This window comes from Mytilus trossulus, chromosome 4 (genome assembly GCF_036588685.1).
Source record: "Mytilus trossulus isolate FHL-02 chromosome 4, PNRI_Mtr1.1.1.hap1, whole genome shotgun sequence".
In the NCBI taxonomy this organism is placed as follows: domain Eukaryota; kingdom Metazoa; phylum Mollusca; class Bivalvia; order Mytilida; family Mytilidae; genus Mytilus; species Mytilus trossulus.
The window spans coordinates 34,861,983-34,877,205 of NC_086376.1; the positions used below are offsets into that span (position 1 = coordinate 34,861,983).

Here is a 15,223-nt window from a genome sequence, read left to right on the forward strand (position 1 = left end):
TCTGTGCATGTCATTCCAACGCAAAATGATAGATGGAACTTATATATGATGTGTATGGTTTTTTTTATCAGTTAGATAATTGTGTTTTTATCATCTTATATATCGACATTAATTGTATTTTTGTTATGTATTTGAAAATAAAAATGCCTTTGTCTTTCTTTAAATGCACGTATTTTGATTCTCCGTATCCGTTTTGTACTTTAATGTGAAAACAAAGATGTCAGCGCCCATGGCAGACACTTTTGTAAGGGAAATTGAGAAAAATAACGAGGAAGTTATTAAAATTCATCAACTTGAGATTGGAGATGTTGGTTGTGTCGTGTGGGATGCTGCTCTCGTACTATCCAAATACTTCGAAACTGAAGATTTTCTCAAAGGACAACTTCTCAAAGAAAAGAATATTGTAGAACTGGGAGCCGGTACCGGTGTAGTCGGGATAATAGCGTCTACATTCGGGTAATTTCATCCTTTAACTTTCTATTTGCTAAAATCATGATTTAATAGCAATAATGTGATTGGATTTTTATGCCCCACCTACGATAGTAGAGGGGCGTTATGTTTTTTGGTCTGTACGTCCGTTCGTCCGTATGTCCGTCCGTCCGTCCGTTTGTCCCAACTCAGGTTAACAGTTTTTGGTCAAGGTAGTTTTTGATGAAGTTGATGTCTAATCAATTTGAACTGAGTACACCTGTTTCCTATGATATGATCTTTCCAATTTTAATGCCAAATAAGAGTTTTGACCCCAATTTTAGGGTCCACTGAACAAAGGAAATGATAGTGCGAGTGGGGCATCCGTGAACTGGGGACACATTCTTGATCATTCTTGTTTTTTTTTTGTTTTTTTTTTACTAACTTTTTGAAGATATACTCTCTTTAATTTAATTTTAGACTTTCTAGACTACTGTTTTTAAAAATTGGACTGTTTGACTAGACCATTTAGTAGACTGGTCGGAAAATTATAATAGCCTTTCAAGACATCAAAATTATTTGGACTAGGTTCGAACTCTGTCTCACAACCTTGGTGTCTACAGGCTAGTGATTGCTGTGAGATGAGCTACTACTACATTTTTGTACTATTACTTGTAAATCGAATACAAAAGTCTTACCATGCTTATCTCATTCAGTTCACATATAATATATAATTTTCGTTTGGGATGAAGGAAAAAATTTAATAGGATCTTAAATGAGACTAACGTTGTATGTTTTATAATTGATTATACAATATAAGTTTTGATATGCCAATTTTTTTTTATAACAAGACGATCAAATCATGCTTTAGATCATGCACGGAAATTTACAGTTCCTTTCAAAATTAAAACGAATGGACATGGTTTGTTGATCGACTTGGAAAACTGTAAACTATGAGCCTCCTAAAGGTGGGTATTTTCTGTTTGAGTAAAGAAGCAAAGATCTTAACAGTAATCAGAGAATAAGTAAATGAAATTTTCATATTTATAATTACATTAAACATGTTAAAACTGAAATATAACAAATATCAGAAATTACTCACCTGATTTGTCATATATATTTGAAATTATAGGAATATTCCAATCTTATTTTAGGGCAAATGTGACTATAACAGACTTGCCAGAGTTTATCCCGTTGATTAACATGAACATTGCAGCAAACAAACATCTTATTACAGGCAACGCTACAGCAAAAACATTAGTATGGGGAACAGATACAATCACAGATCAAACGTTTGATTATGTTTGTCTTGCTGATTGTATCTATTATGAACAGGTAATATACATATTTTTTTTTGTCTCATTATAGGCTTAACATTCAATAAAAATTAAGTTTAACGTTTACAAGCTGTAGTTCCACCTTCAAGCAAGCACGACAAACAAACCTTTAATCAACAAGCTGTAGGAAAATAACTGTTACACGTATGTCGTATACATTGATATAGGAAGATGTGGTGTGAGTGCCAATGAGACAACTCTCCATCCAAATAACAATTTAAAAAAAAGTAAACCATTATAGGTCAATGTACGGCCTTCAATACGGAGCCTTGTTTCACACTGAAAAACTAGCTATAAAGGGCCCCCAAATTACTTGTGTAAAACCATTCAAACGGGAAAACCAACGGTCTAATCTATATAAAAAACGAGAAACGAGAAACACGTATTTATTACATAAACAAACGACAACTACTGTACATAGTTCAGTTCAGTTTCTTGTATATTCCTCCATTAAATGTGGAGCACTACCCAAAGGGTATAGTTTGAGCAACTATTTACACCTTAAAACATAGGGAAACAATTAATTAAATTATATACAGATGACTGAATTTGGTTATAATGATCACTAAATAATAGATATCATAATTAATTCATAGGATTGTCATCATAAAGTTTTTAAAAAATATATAATAATTTATATGTGCTAGGGTGTAGGAAAGTGTTAAAAAACAACTGCATATACATGTATTTACAAGAATTAACATGGTCAAAAGTTTAAAATTACTTATAATCATAGCTGAGAGTGCTATACATATATCAGGAATAATAATGAAAAAATTCCTGTAAGACTTATGTAAAGTGGTTGGGGTGTGGACAAAATTTAAGGTATAATATATACAAAAAATTTCTTAACAGTTTAATTTCTATATGGAGATCTTGTCATTACTCTTTTTAAATTATAACTGATATCTTACAATTTTAAAGTGAGGATTTATTTTTAAAAACTTATAAGCCGTAAAATAGTTGGATGGTATACTATTTGTAAGTAACAATTTTAAGAAGTTTACTTATACTGTACTTGTGATCAGGTTTTTTAACCTTTTTGTGCGCAGCAAGTGCATCTCATAACACATATTTCTAGCAAGAGTTTCAATGTTCTCATACACAGTTGGGTAACAGTTTATGTCCTTGCTAGTACAGTCTATTATGAGCTGCAGTAAATTTCCTTGTTGTTTGATCTTCTTGTATGTTGACGTATCAATTTCATCCATTGTCTGTTCGATTTTTGAGCAGTATTTAGATCTTATTTGCTCTAGTTCTTTGCAGTGTAGAATAAAATGTTCTAGATCTTCATTTTCCTGTTCGCAAATTGTACACATAGGGTTAACTTTTGGATCGAACTTAGCTCTTTTGGCTTGGAATATGTACGTTTGAGTACTTATTCTTGCTTTTATTTCTCCTGCCTTTACATCTTTACTATTGTTTTTTACACTTTTCCATATATTGTGAGCTTCATTTAATGGATTGTTCTGTATCTCTATGTATTTAAGTGATGTTTTTTCCATTTTTTCATTATGACATTCATTTTTCCAGTATTCCTTGATCTTTATTCCTACTAGTCTTTTCCATTCCATTTTATTCAGTGGATTTTCTATGTAGTAGCTACTGGATTTCAAATTGTATTTTGATAGAGTTTTTTCTACTCTGTTGATAAAGTCTTTTCCTCTTTGGTCTGAGAATACTATTTGTCGGCGCAGAATTTCACATTCTATGGTTCCTGGATTTCGAACAATATTCATGAAGAAGGTAAGTACATTTTTGTCTAATGTGATGGCAATAGGTTCTGCTCCTACCAGGGTATATACAGCCATATTTGCTTTTTATTTGGAAGTCCTTGAATTTGTCGGAGGATTTTTCTCTCTGCCAGTTCTAGCATATCCTTTTCTTTTGCAAGTAAGTTCATCACCTCAAGTCCGTATATGCTTCTTGGTACTGCATATGTTCTCCATAGCTTGTATGCAACCATGGGTGAGAATCCCCTTCTGACATGTAACCCAGCTCCAAGAAGGCTGTATATTGTTGCCCTTCCGGTTCTTATTCTTTCTGAGATATTTGCACGGTTTTGCTCGTTTCTTTTGATACCTAGATGTTTGGTTTCATTGGTTATATTGATGTCATTGTCTTCAAATTTCAACGTTGATATGTTTGAGCCTTTTGCATTGTATAGAACCGCTTCAGATTTAGTTGGATTGATTTTGACTAGATCTCTGCTCGTATGGTGTTGTACGATGTCTAATATTCCTTGTGCATCTGCAGTACTATTTGCCAGGACAGCAATGTCATCGGCACATGTTGGTGCAGGGACTTGTATATCACCAATACATGCTCCAAGTCCACTTTTTAATATGCTATCAAGTATGACGTTGTTGTAGCATTTATATAGCGTTGTAGATAGTTTTGCACCTTGTTGAATTCCTTGTAGAACCATGACATCTTCTGTACATTGCCCTTCCCATTTAACCTTGATGCTCATTCCTTTATACAAGTTTCTCAGTAATATCCAGAGTTTTCCTTTTATTCCATAATGGTACAGTTTGTTGAATAGTATTTCATGGTTTAGCTTGTCAAATGCCTTTTCTGCGTCAAGAGTTACTAAGATCAGCAGTATCTTTAATTTCTTACTTTCTTCGATTGCTTCTGATGTGAGGAATGCTGCACATAGTGATGATACTCCTTCTGTAAAGCCTCTTTGGAGGGAGTTTTGTATGTTGTTAAATAATGAGTCAACTCTATCCTTCAATATACTTTGTAATATTTTTGCAAAGGTTTTAGTTACAGTTATTCCTCTATAGCTAGATGGTAATGTTTTGTCTTTTTCTTTCTTTAAGATTGGTGTTAGAATCCCTGTCTTTAGGAAGATTGGTACATCCAAATAGGTTAAGATTAAATTTAGCAAATGTACTATAAAGGGAGTTAACTCTTCCATCCCATGTTTGTAGTGTTCTGCCGAGATTCCATCTTCATCGGGTGCTTTTCCTGCTTTAAGTTTTTCTATAGCTTTATTTACTTCCTTTACATTAACAAGATCTATGCCTTGACCTTTTCCCCTTTCTGTGGATTCTATTATATTGTTTTGTATCTCTACTAGCTCTAGTTTTTCAGTGTCAAAATTTTCCTCTATTGTTGGAGTAGCTAGTTGTTGGAAATGTTCTTGCCAGATGTTCATTATGCTTGGTCCATCTTCTGCAGTCTTTTCGTTTAGTTTCAGTATCTTGGTATTAATAAGTGGTGTTTTTCTTTGCATGTTGATAAGCTTGTAAAAAAGTTTTGTATCTGAGTTTGAAGCTTTCATAATTTTTCCCGCTGTTGATTCTCTCTGCGAGGCATAAGCTTGTCTTTGTGCTTTTCGAAGTATTCTCTTTGCAGCTGTCATTTTGATTTTGAGCTCATTACTTCTTTCTTGAGGTGCTCCATGTTGCCTCCAAACTTTAAATGCATTTTTTGATTGCTTTGATGCCTTATCTATTTGTTCATTCCATATCGCCTTTCCCTTTGATTTGATTTTGATTTTTCTTCTATACTTTGGGATTGCTGCTTCTCCGGCTTTATGTAGCAGTTTTTCTAGATTTTTTATATCTTTCTCAATAATTCCTTTAGATTTTTGCATGAGTTTTGGAAGTTCTTTATTGATGACTTCCTTATAAATTTGATGGTCGCAGTCAGTCCATTTAGGTTTTGCTATGATAGTTGTTGCTTTTTCCCTGACTTTTTTCAGTTGGCTGTTCAGTGTCAAGATAACAGGTACATGGTCCGAGGTATTCTCTGGGTCAGTATCAAGGACATCAATTTGTCTGATTTTGTTAATGATTTCTGAGTTACTTTTGAAGAGGAAGTAATCAATTTGTCCTTTCGACATACCATTCTGGTGATAAAATGTCTCTTTTACTGGGCATTTCTCAGTATTTCCTATACATTTTTCCTTGCAGAAAGTCTTTAGGATTTTATCATGAGGTGTCGAGCTTCTATCCAGGGACCCGTTCATGTCTCCACATACTATAATTTCGTGTGTGTCTTTATATTTCTCTATCATTTCATCAATTTGAGCCAATGTGTCTTTGTATTCGATGTCTGCATTTTTGCTATCTGATGGCATATATACATTTATAAGACATATTGGTTTGTCTCCTTGTTGAATATGTATGGCTTGTATTCTATTTCCACCGTCTATCAGTTCCTTTATATTTTCATTAATTTCTTTTTTCCAGATAATGGCTACTCCACCATATCCCCTTTTCATTGATATGTTGAAATCAGGATCATCATTATCATCAACACTTTTAGCTATGTATCCGCTATTTTCAGTAATTTCAGCTATGATTTTCTTTTCCGCATTGAAAAGCCAGTGTTCTTGAATACATAGCACATGTACATCCCTTAACAAGTTTTTGATATAGAGGGCATTTGATTTCACATTTTGTACATTGAGTGTACCTATAATGATATCCTCCCTTTTATCTTGTTTGATCGGCCACTGCCTAAAAAATGGTTTGGTTTCTTTCTATTCCCATCTTCTTTTGCTTCTAGATTGTCAGCCTGAACTAGTCCCTTTAGATGCTTAGGACCACCAACATTGGCCCCCCTTTGAGAGGGGAACTTCTGATGGCAGTCCGCTTCCAGCGGGGCGTCCCCACTAGAAGCCGTTGTTATAAGACCAGTTCTGGGCATGACATTGATGGCTTACTTCTGTATGTGCTTTGGCTTCATTATTTTTGGCGGCAGCTGAATTTCTCAGATTGATGGTCATTCTAGCTTCTTTTGTTGGTTCTTTGTCTATTTGGTTAGTATTATCATCCTGATTTGTTAGTTGTTGCAATTGTTTTTGTCTTTCAAGTTCTTCTGCATGACTTTGTTTAGCTATTACTGGCATGCTTGTTCTTTGGTCATAAACTCTTTTATTGATGTTTCTTTGACTTTGTTCCTTTCTGTTTGTCTGTTGCTGACTATATCCTTGGTGTTGATCTATATTTTGTGGTATAGGTTGTGGAGTCATCCTATATTGCTGTCTGTATAAATGTGCATTTTGTATCATGTTAGTGTTGATACTGTCAGTTGGTACATGTATACTTCTATAGCCAGGATAATGGTGGCTACTTTGGCTATTTACAGGTATAGCCTGTATTCTGTTATTGTAGTACATTGGCGCTTGAATATGGCCAGGATTTATTCTGCTCTGCTCTGTTGGTATTTGGCTATAGTGTGGAGGTGCCATAGGTGTCATGAATAGTGGATTGGCTTGGTTAGGAATCCTGGATTGCTGATTTATAAGCTGTGCACCAGAGTGCTGATCACTCATTTGATGTTGGTTTGAGTTCCTAGTATTGTCAATATTCTGATTATAAGGATAATATTCATGACTTCCTGGTCTTTGCCACATTCCTACTTCTTTCTGTAATTCCATTATTTGCAGTTTGTTTCTTAATTCGTTCATCTCCATTTGATGTTTTATTCTTAGGTCTCTATTTTCCATTTCTAACCTGAAGTTGTTCAGCATCATATCGACTTTGTTTATAGTCTGTTCCTGCAAGTTGTTGCTACAGTCACACTTTGGCTGGTAGGTATTTAAGTTACTTTTGTCAATAGTGCTTTCTTCTGATTGCATCCTAAGTAGATTGATTGTGTTTCTATAGTCTCTATTGGTATCTTCCATTATGACTATTCTTGCTCTGCATTGTGCTAATTGATCTTCAAGCTGTTGGTTAGTTTCATTTACATTTTTGCACTTATATTGCCTTTTCGGTTTTGCCTTGATGTTTTTTGGCTCATCTACATTTTCTATTTGTTCATTCCTGCTGTGCTGAACCATTTGGCTTTGCTGTTTGTATGAAGCCGTTTTGTTCATTTCTACCATGTCTGGTACTTCTGTGTTAGAATTTCTTGTTTCTTCCTTCGTGATCTGCATTCTAGTTGGACTGTCTTTAGATGTATATTCTGGCATATTTTTAACTATATGGCCTATTTCGCTATAATCCTCTGTCACGCTTTGTTCATCTAGAAGTAACTTTGGTATTGTTTCTTCTGTATCTATAATTGAGTTATTGCTTCTTGTTGATATATTTACCACGTCCATGTCCATGATAGAGCAACTCCTACATGAATATTGTTCTTCTTCAGTTTGGCTTATTCTTGCAGGATCAATGTTTTCACATGCATAGTGAAACAGTTGACTGCATGCAATACAATCTATGGATGTTTCTGGTTGTGCTGTCTGATTGCATATGGCACAGTAGTTATGTATAGTAGACATGTTGACTGTACTTGTGTCCTGACTGGGTGTTGTTTCATCTTCTGACCATTCAATGGCTCTATTCCAGTTACTTAATAATTCTGTGTCTGTATTTTGTATACATTCTGTCCCTTTGGATACTTGTATTCTATTTATGTGGTTGATTTTAGGTTGATTATTTGTTGTGAATGATTCGTTCACTGTTCCTCTTATTTCTATATCAACTTCATTTCTCTTGATTATGTTTATCTGTTCCTCTATCTGTTTGTTGTAAATCTTATAGTTCCCTCTTGATTTCATTCTTTCTTTTATATCTTCAATGTGTGTCAAGAAGAGTTCCATACCTTGGCCATTAACCTCTACCTTTGATGTAGTATGGAATAGATTGATGCGATAGAGTTGTCTGTTATTACTTCTATTTCTGACCGAATGTGAAGTTCTGATGCATAGCCCTTGATTATCATGCTGGTGTTTGGGCAATAGCTTGTATGTAGAGTGTTGTTCGAAGTATATGTCTATTTCCCCCTTTAAGACTTCATAAGCAGCTGTTGATAGCTCTAGGATGTAGTTTTGATGTTTCTGCTCAATTTTTATGTCCATTGCTCTATTACATGCTTCTAGTTTTTTGTCCAGGGCCCTGGCTTTATTGATACTAAAGTTTTCATATTTAGCTGGTGTATAGGGCTGAGGTTTGCTCTTGGTTCTTGCTGATGTTCTAGTCTGGATACTCATTTTTCACTTTATATATATTGCTGTTTTCTTTTAACGAAGAAGTTCTATGTAAGTTAATGTGCAATCAGCGGGGCGTCCCCACTGAAAGCTAGCTTAGATTAGAATTTTCCAGTTAACTTTTATATCTTCCGATATCCGGGTTTAATGAGTATGTAGATATATATCTCTATATTTGCAGGTTATACAATATAGACTGGTGTTATATAAAAGCTGCTTATATTTCTATATATGAATGTTATTGTATATGGAATGGATAAATATGGTTGATATGAAGTTTATATATGTATAGTGTTCTATTCTACTCTATCTATAACATTGATGGAGAATTTTGGTTGCTATTCTTCTCATCCAAAGCTTTGCTAGTAATGAATTTGGATGTACGCCGTCAGTTCTGTATAGATTAAAGTTGTAGTATTCGTCAGTACCGCCTTTTCTTTTAGATGTTTTTCGAATGTCAAGATCAAATTTAGGTGATTTTTCTGTAGATTGATTTATTTCTTGGATGAAGGTATTTAAGAGATATAACTGGTTTTGAAGTGTTTGGTCGTCGTCACTGAAAATGTCCGGGTTTTTGTGGCCTTGAGATCTGTTCCAACGTTGAATAGAGTATGGCGGAATTTCTAAGAAGATGATTTTTGAATTTGGTTTTATTTTGGTGATGAGTTCCTTAAGTTCGATGAATTTTCTTCTTAGATATCTGACGTTTGAATCGTTTTGGTTCACAAGAGAGATGTATCTGGTAGTTCTGTTAAGATCGGTTAAATTACACGTTCCTAGCCAAATATAAAAAGTGATGTTTTTGTGTTGATGGCAGATTGATGGTAATTCTTTTTCAGCCCAATCAATAGCTTGCTGTACTTTTTGTCCTTTTTTTGTGATGAATTTGATGTTTAGGAAATCTTCAGTTGTTATAGCTCTTTTTATGTAGTTTCCTTTACTATCCGATATAATAATGGGTTGGCTTTGGGCTGTTTTATCCTGAATATCTCTCTTATTTACTCTGAAGTATCTGCTTGACTTTATAATTTTATTCTCAGACATGTATCAATCTTTTGAGGAACAGAATACTAGGTTTTCTATCAGCTCAAAACAGGATATTAGTTGAAACACAAGTACAGTGTGTTTAAGAAAAAAATTAATTTTAACTATTTTAAGTATTTATCTATGCAGTACAAAAAATTTAAAGATAAAAGGGGGAGGGGTCTAAAACAAAAGACTTTATTTGCGAAATTTAAGGTAGAGAATGGAAAGCAAAAAATTTATTTAAATAATCGAAATGATTATCCAAAAGTATGAGCAATTTATTTAGAAAATAAAAGGAGGAGGGGTCAAAGTTGTCAAATATGGAATGCAAAAGTTTATTTAAATAATCAAGATGATTGTACAAAAGTATGAATTTATTTAATCTATTTATTTATAAGTCACGGAAATACTTTGACTTGCTGTATGAAAAAATAAAATTTATTTCTCAAAATTCAGAATTCAAAAATGGCGCTGAAAATTTTGATGGCCGTCCAGCAAGGCCAGCAAAATAAATTAGTTCAAAAACACCGTGCAATATACAAAAATGCCTGAAATAATTATCTAAACAAGGTATAGTGACCTATAAGATTTAAATGTGAGGACACAAGTGCAAATAAAGACTTATAAACTCTCCGTATTTGGATCTGTGATCTGTGCAAAAACTTCGTGCTGCTATACAACGTCCATCCGGAAATATAACATAAGATTCCCGACTTAGGACATTGTATGTTTATATTGATTAAAGTTGTCATTAATTATTTTAAGTGACGACTACGACCAAAAGTGTGTACATGTATTTCTAGGTTCTAATACAATAATGGCGCATTTTTGAACATGTGTTCATTATGACATATTACTAATTATATAATGCGTAAAAGGTTTAAACTGCGATGTTGATAAATTTCAGTAAATTTTTAAAGCTTTTAAAAACTAAATAAAAATTTGACACAGCTAACGAAAAATGAAATTATGTCGAGCTTGTAGACCTTTAGTTATTTTAGCTTGCGTTTCAAATAATAATTAATTTGGTTTATAACGGAAGTTAGTCTTGATATAGACATCCTTGATGATTCAAACAAGACGCAGGTGAAACATGAACATTTATTGAATAAAGCACTTCGACTTCTGCTATGACAGCCACATATATATGTATTTATCCCATAAATATTATGTCAGCTTGTCTATTATAAAGTAACTCGGAATAAGAAATGATTTATTAATCATTTGATAGTGTTATAAATATTACGTGACGAGAAATGCTATACAATAAGACCTGGTAATATATTGGACACTCAGCAGCTGAACATAAACACCTTTAACATGTCATAGCAGCAATGTACATATCTGTTTTGAACTTAATAACGCATCGATCAGAGGATATAATAATAAAATATATAATGTTGTGCGACTTTTAAGCTCACCTGCCCCAAAGCGTCAAGATACGCTTTTCTCAATCTGTCGTCCGTCGTCGTCAACTTTTACAAAACACTTCTCTGAAACTTCTTAATCAACCAAAACAAACTTGGCCATAATCATCATCCTTTTCTTTTTTTGTCATGTGAAATACTCACGTATTATGATTAATAGAATGACTATATTAAGTATATGATCCTTACAAGGTCTACATTTCCTTCCAACAGGCTTCACCTGTCCTTGACCTCGCTTCAAAGACCAGTGATCGAAATCAAAGTTTCGTTTTCAAATTAATATATCAGAAACTATTGGCAATAGTCCATGTTATTAGTACATGCATTGTGTGCTAAACTGTTTTAGTAGTTTTCTGAACCAAAAAGAAATTTCCATCCCCAAAAAATATAAAGAAAAATAATAGTCTTTGTCAATCATTTTTCGATGAGACATATTTTGGGTTATGTAAGGAATAAAATAAAAGAAGGGTGTGAGTGTCTGACTTACAGATTTCATTGGACATTTTCAGGGTTCATTAGTCAATGCTTATGTTTGTTTCTCAGATACGATAAACTCGTTTTAAATGAAGTATATTCGGTGTATAGAAGGAATGCAATCACAATGAGTAAAGCAAGCTAGACATTTTAGTATGTGCACTCTATTTTTAAGGTTTGCCTGTGAAAATTATAATAATGATATTATTTTAATACAATAAAAAATATTGAACTTAAGTACAAATGTTTCTGCAACTTAAAAGTTAAACTGAAGAATTATCTTGGACTCAACAAGCTTGAAGTATTTAACTGAAAATTTAACTATTATATTGACTTGAAAATTAGCCCGACTTAGATGTGTAAATAGTTCAGTATTTTTTTTCAGTCTTTGCAGCCATTAGTTGAAACAATTGCAGATCACTGTAATGGGAGCACGACAGTTTTATGCTGTTACGAAAATAGAGAAACCGAACACAAACTTGAACTGAAAAGGAATTTTTTTGAGGTCAGTGAAAAATTAACGAGATCACATTTTTTCAAATATAACTGTTCCACACCATATGCGTATTTGGACCGTACGCGTACGGTCCGGACCATATACGTATACTCGTACGGTCCGACCATACGCGTACGGTCGGACCGTATGAGTATACGCGTACGGTCCGGTACGAGCTGACAATACATGTTATTTTATCATATGGGTAATTAATTAAATTGAAACACGCAATTATCACAATCATTATTTTACTAGTGATTTTTAGTTTTACAAATTGTCATTGATAATTTATTACAATAAGATAAAATGAACAAACGAACAATTATCAACAATTGAAATTAAGTATTGTTAATTGTAAATCTGAATTTTATATTGGTAATATCGCCCAAGGTGACACAATTCAATTTACGTAATATTTTTTACATGTTCATGTATGCAGTTTATGCATGTTTCTTTGCATTTGCAGTTTGTGGTAAAGTTGCTAAATATTCCAAAACAATTGACCTCCCACATGATATTTACTTCCGATATCTTCAATTTCACTGATCATAATTCAATTAATGTATTGCTGATCGACATGCTAGATACGAGAGATTAACATATTTAATTAGCGTGAATTTAAAAAAAAAATTAGATATAAAGTTTTTGTTTCAATTACAATTGAACTTTTTTAAATTAATTTGATAGTTAAGTTATGTTGTTCTGCTATATATATGCATTTTTATCTAATAAACCTGACCATCTTTTTTAATATAAGTCAGACCGTACGCGTACGGTCCGACCGTATGAGTATTTTGAAAAAGTACGCATACGGTCCAGACCGTACGCGTACGGTCCAAATACTCATACGGTCTGGAACATAACCATTTTGTTTAAACATTTGACCACTGTTTTGTTTAATAGTGTTCACGACAGTTGAATATACATTCAGTTGATAAAATAAAAACACCAGGTAGATACTCTGGGACAATATCAGATAAAATATCGACAAAAAACTTTAAAAGAGTCGATAGGAGCAAAACATATGTCACCTCAATCTCTTTAGACAACAGAAGGAACTTGTAGTTTATTGATATGCATCAGGATATGAAATTAAACACGAATTATTCAACACATACGAAGAAACTCAGGGTCATCTCAACATTCTCAAGGTCAACCTAAATAAACTTTGGCATTATGCTGCTTAAAATCTGTGCTTTTAAAAAGCAAAAAGGTAAATTTATAGGTTTTACATTTTATTAGTTTTCACATACAATGTTTTTTTTTAGTTAAGCTAACCTATTTCTGACGATGAGATTATAGCTTGATTTATATTTGGTTATTTACATTGTTTGCGAACACGTCTCTGATTTTACCTCTTATTGTATTGGACTATAAGCAAGGAACAACCAATCAATTGATAAATTCAAACTACTATTTATAGGAAGTTATCGAGACGAGAGGCATATATGATTTGATTTACATAAACACCCAGTTATAGCTTTGACTTGTTCTTAAACACACTTCAGGCACTTCAGGTTCCAATTTCCTTTTAAAATTGTTACACGATGATGACTGCTGTACCCATATTTTGAATATTTTATTTATTATGTCTGTTTAGTTTACGCTTCATTGTAAATTACACGGAATTTGATGAGACTGTCATCAAAGTAAGAGGTTAGCGCTATAAAACCAGGTTTAATCCACCATCTTCTACATTTGAAAATGCCTGTACCAAGTCAGGAATATGCAAGTTCTTGTCCCTTCGTTTTTTTATGTGTTTTGTTATTTGATTTGGTCATGTGATTATGGACTTTTGATTGGATTTTCCTCTAAGTTCATTTTTTTTGTGATTTTACTTTTGTCTCAGAAAAAAAATCATTATATATTAAAAATAATTCTGAGTCAAGTGCCCGCCCTTTGTCCGTATATATTTTTAAAATGTTTATAAATGAATGTGAAAAATTGAATTCATTATGATATAACTTACATATTTTGTACTTTTTAAATTATTTCTCAAAGATTTCATTTTCAGTTGATAGATGAAAAGTTCCACGTTGAAGAAATTCCTTTACACAGACAGGATCCTCAGTTTAGGAGTGGAGATATACACATAATGAAGTTTAAATTAAAGAATCCTTGAAATGTGTATTTTGTAAATGTTGACCAGTCAAAAGGGATATGATGATGGGAGTATTAAACAACCCTGACGGGCTATACAGCCCTCGCACGGTCGGGATACGCCATTTACCATCTATTTATACGTGATTTAAACATGGAAGAAAATGTTGTTAAATAACCGATTGGTTGTGCATTTACTCTGTTAAATTAATTTTACACACAATTAATTCTATAGTATACTACTATGTCAACTAATAAGCATTAAGATACAACGAGTGTCTTACTTGTTTTTGAACAATCTTGAATCTAATTGGCATATATCTCCTATCAAGGAAGAGATACTGTTGTTAATTTTAGAATGCATCTCAAAGTTTCAAACTTCTGAAGAAAATAATATTACACTTGATCGCCTATATGAATATTTTAAAGACTTGAATAACAGTAATGAAGAAGCCAGTGTGGATGATTTTTCAGAAATTTATTCTCAAAATGACGTTGAACTTCTTAACTCTGAAATAACAGAGGATGAAATCGTTAAAGCGATTAAAAATTTGAAAAATTCAAAAGCACCAGGCATAGATGATATTGTAAATGAATACATGAAAACAACTTTGTGCAAATTTTTACCATACTACCATAAATTGTTTAATTTAGTATTTGATAGTGGTGAAAGTCCTGAAACATGGACATTAGGAATTATTAAAGCTATTTACAAAAATAAAGGTGACCCGAAGGACCCCAACAATTACCGGGCGATTTCTTTAGTGTCATGTCTAGGTAAAGTGTTCACTTCAATCTTAAACACAAGATTAAATAATTTTTCAGATGAAGAGGGTCTTATATCTGGATCACAAGCAGGTTTTCGAACTGGAAAAGCATTTGATACAATTTGGAGGGCAGGGTTGTGGCAGAAATTAATTAAAAGTAACATCCAAGGGAAGATGTTTAAAGTGATCCACTCATTATATAATAACATTAAATCTTGTGTCAAAGATGGTGATAG

At 33.1% G+C, this 15,223-nt stretch overlaps 1 protein-coding gene across 1 annotated transcript; it reads left to right on the forward strand.

Annotated features, from left to right (window-relative positions):
• The first annotated feature begins 204 nt into the window (after window positions 1–204).
• Window positions 205–14,578, forward strand: LOC134715186 (protein N-lysine methyltransferase METTL21D-like). Its single transcript, XM_063577202.1, has 4 exons — window positions 205–456; window positions 1,563–1,743; window positions 12,010–12,129; window positions 14,135–14,578. The coding sequence occupies exons 1-4, from the start codon at window positions 218–220 to the stop codon at window positions 14,240–14,242; spliced, it is 648 nt and encodes a 215-aa protein (XP_063433272.1). The 5' UTR covers window positions 205–217; the 3' UTR covers window positions 14,243–14,578.
• Window positions 14,579–15,223: the final 645 nt, after the last annotated feature.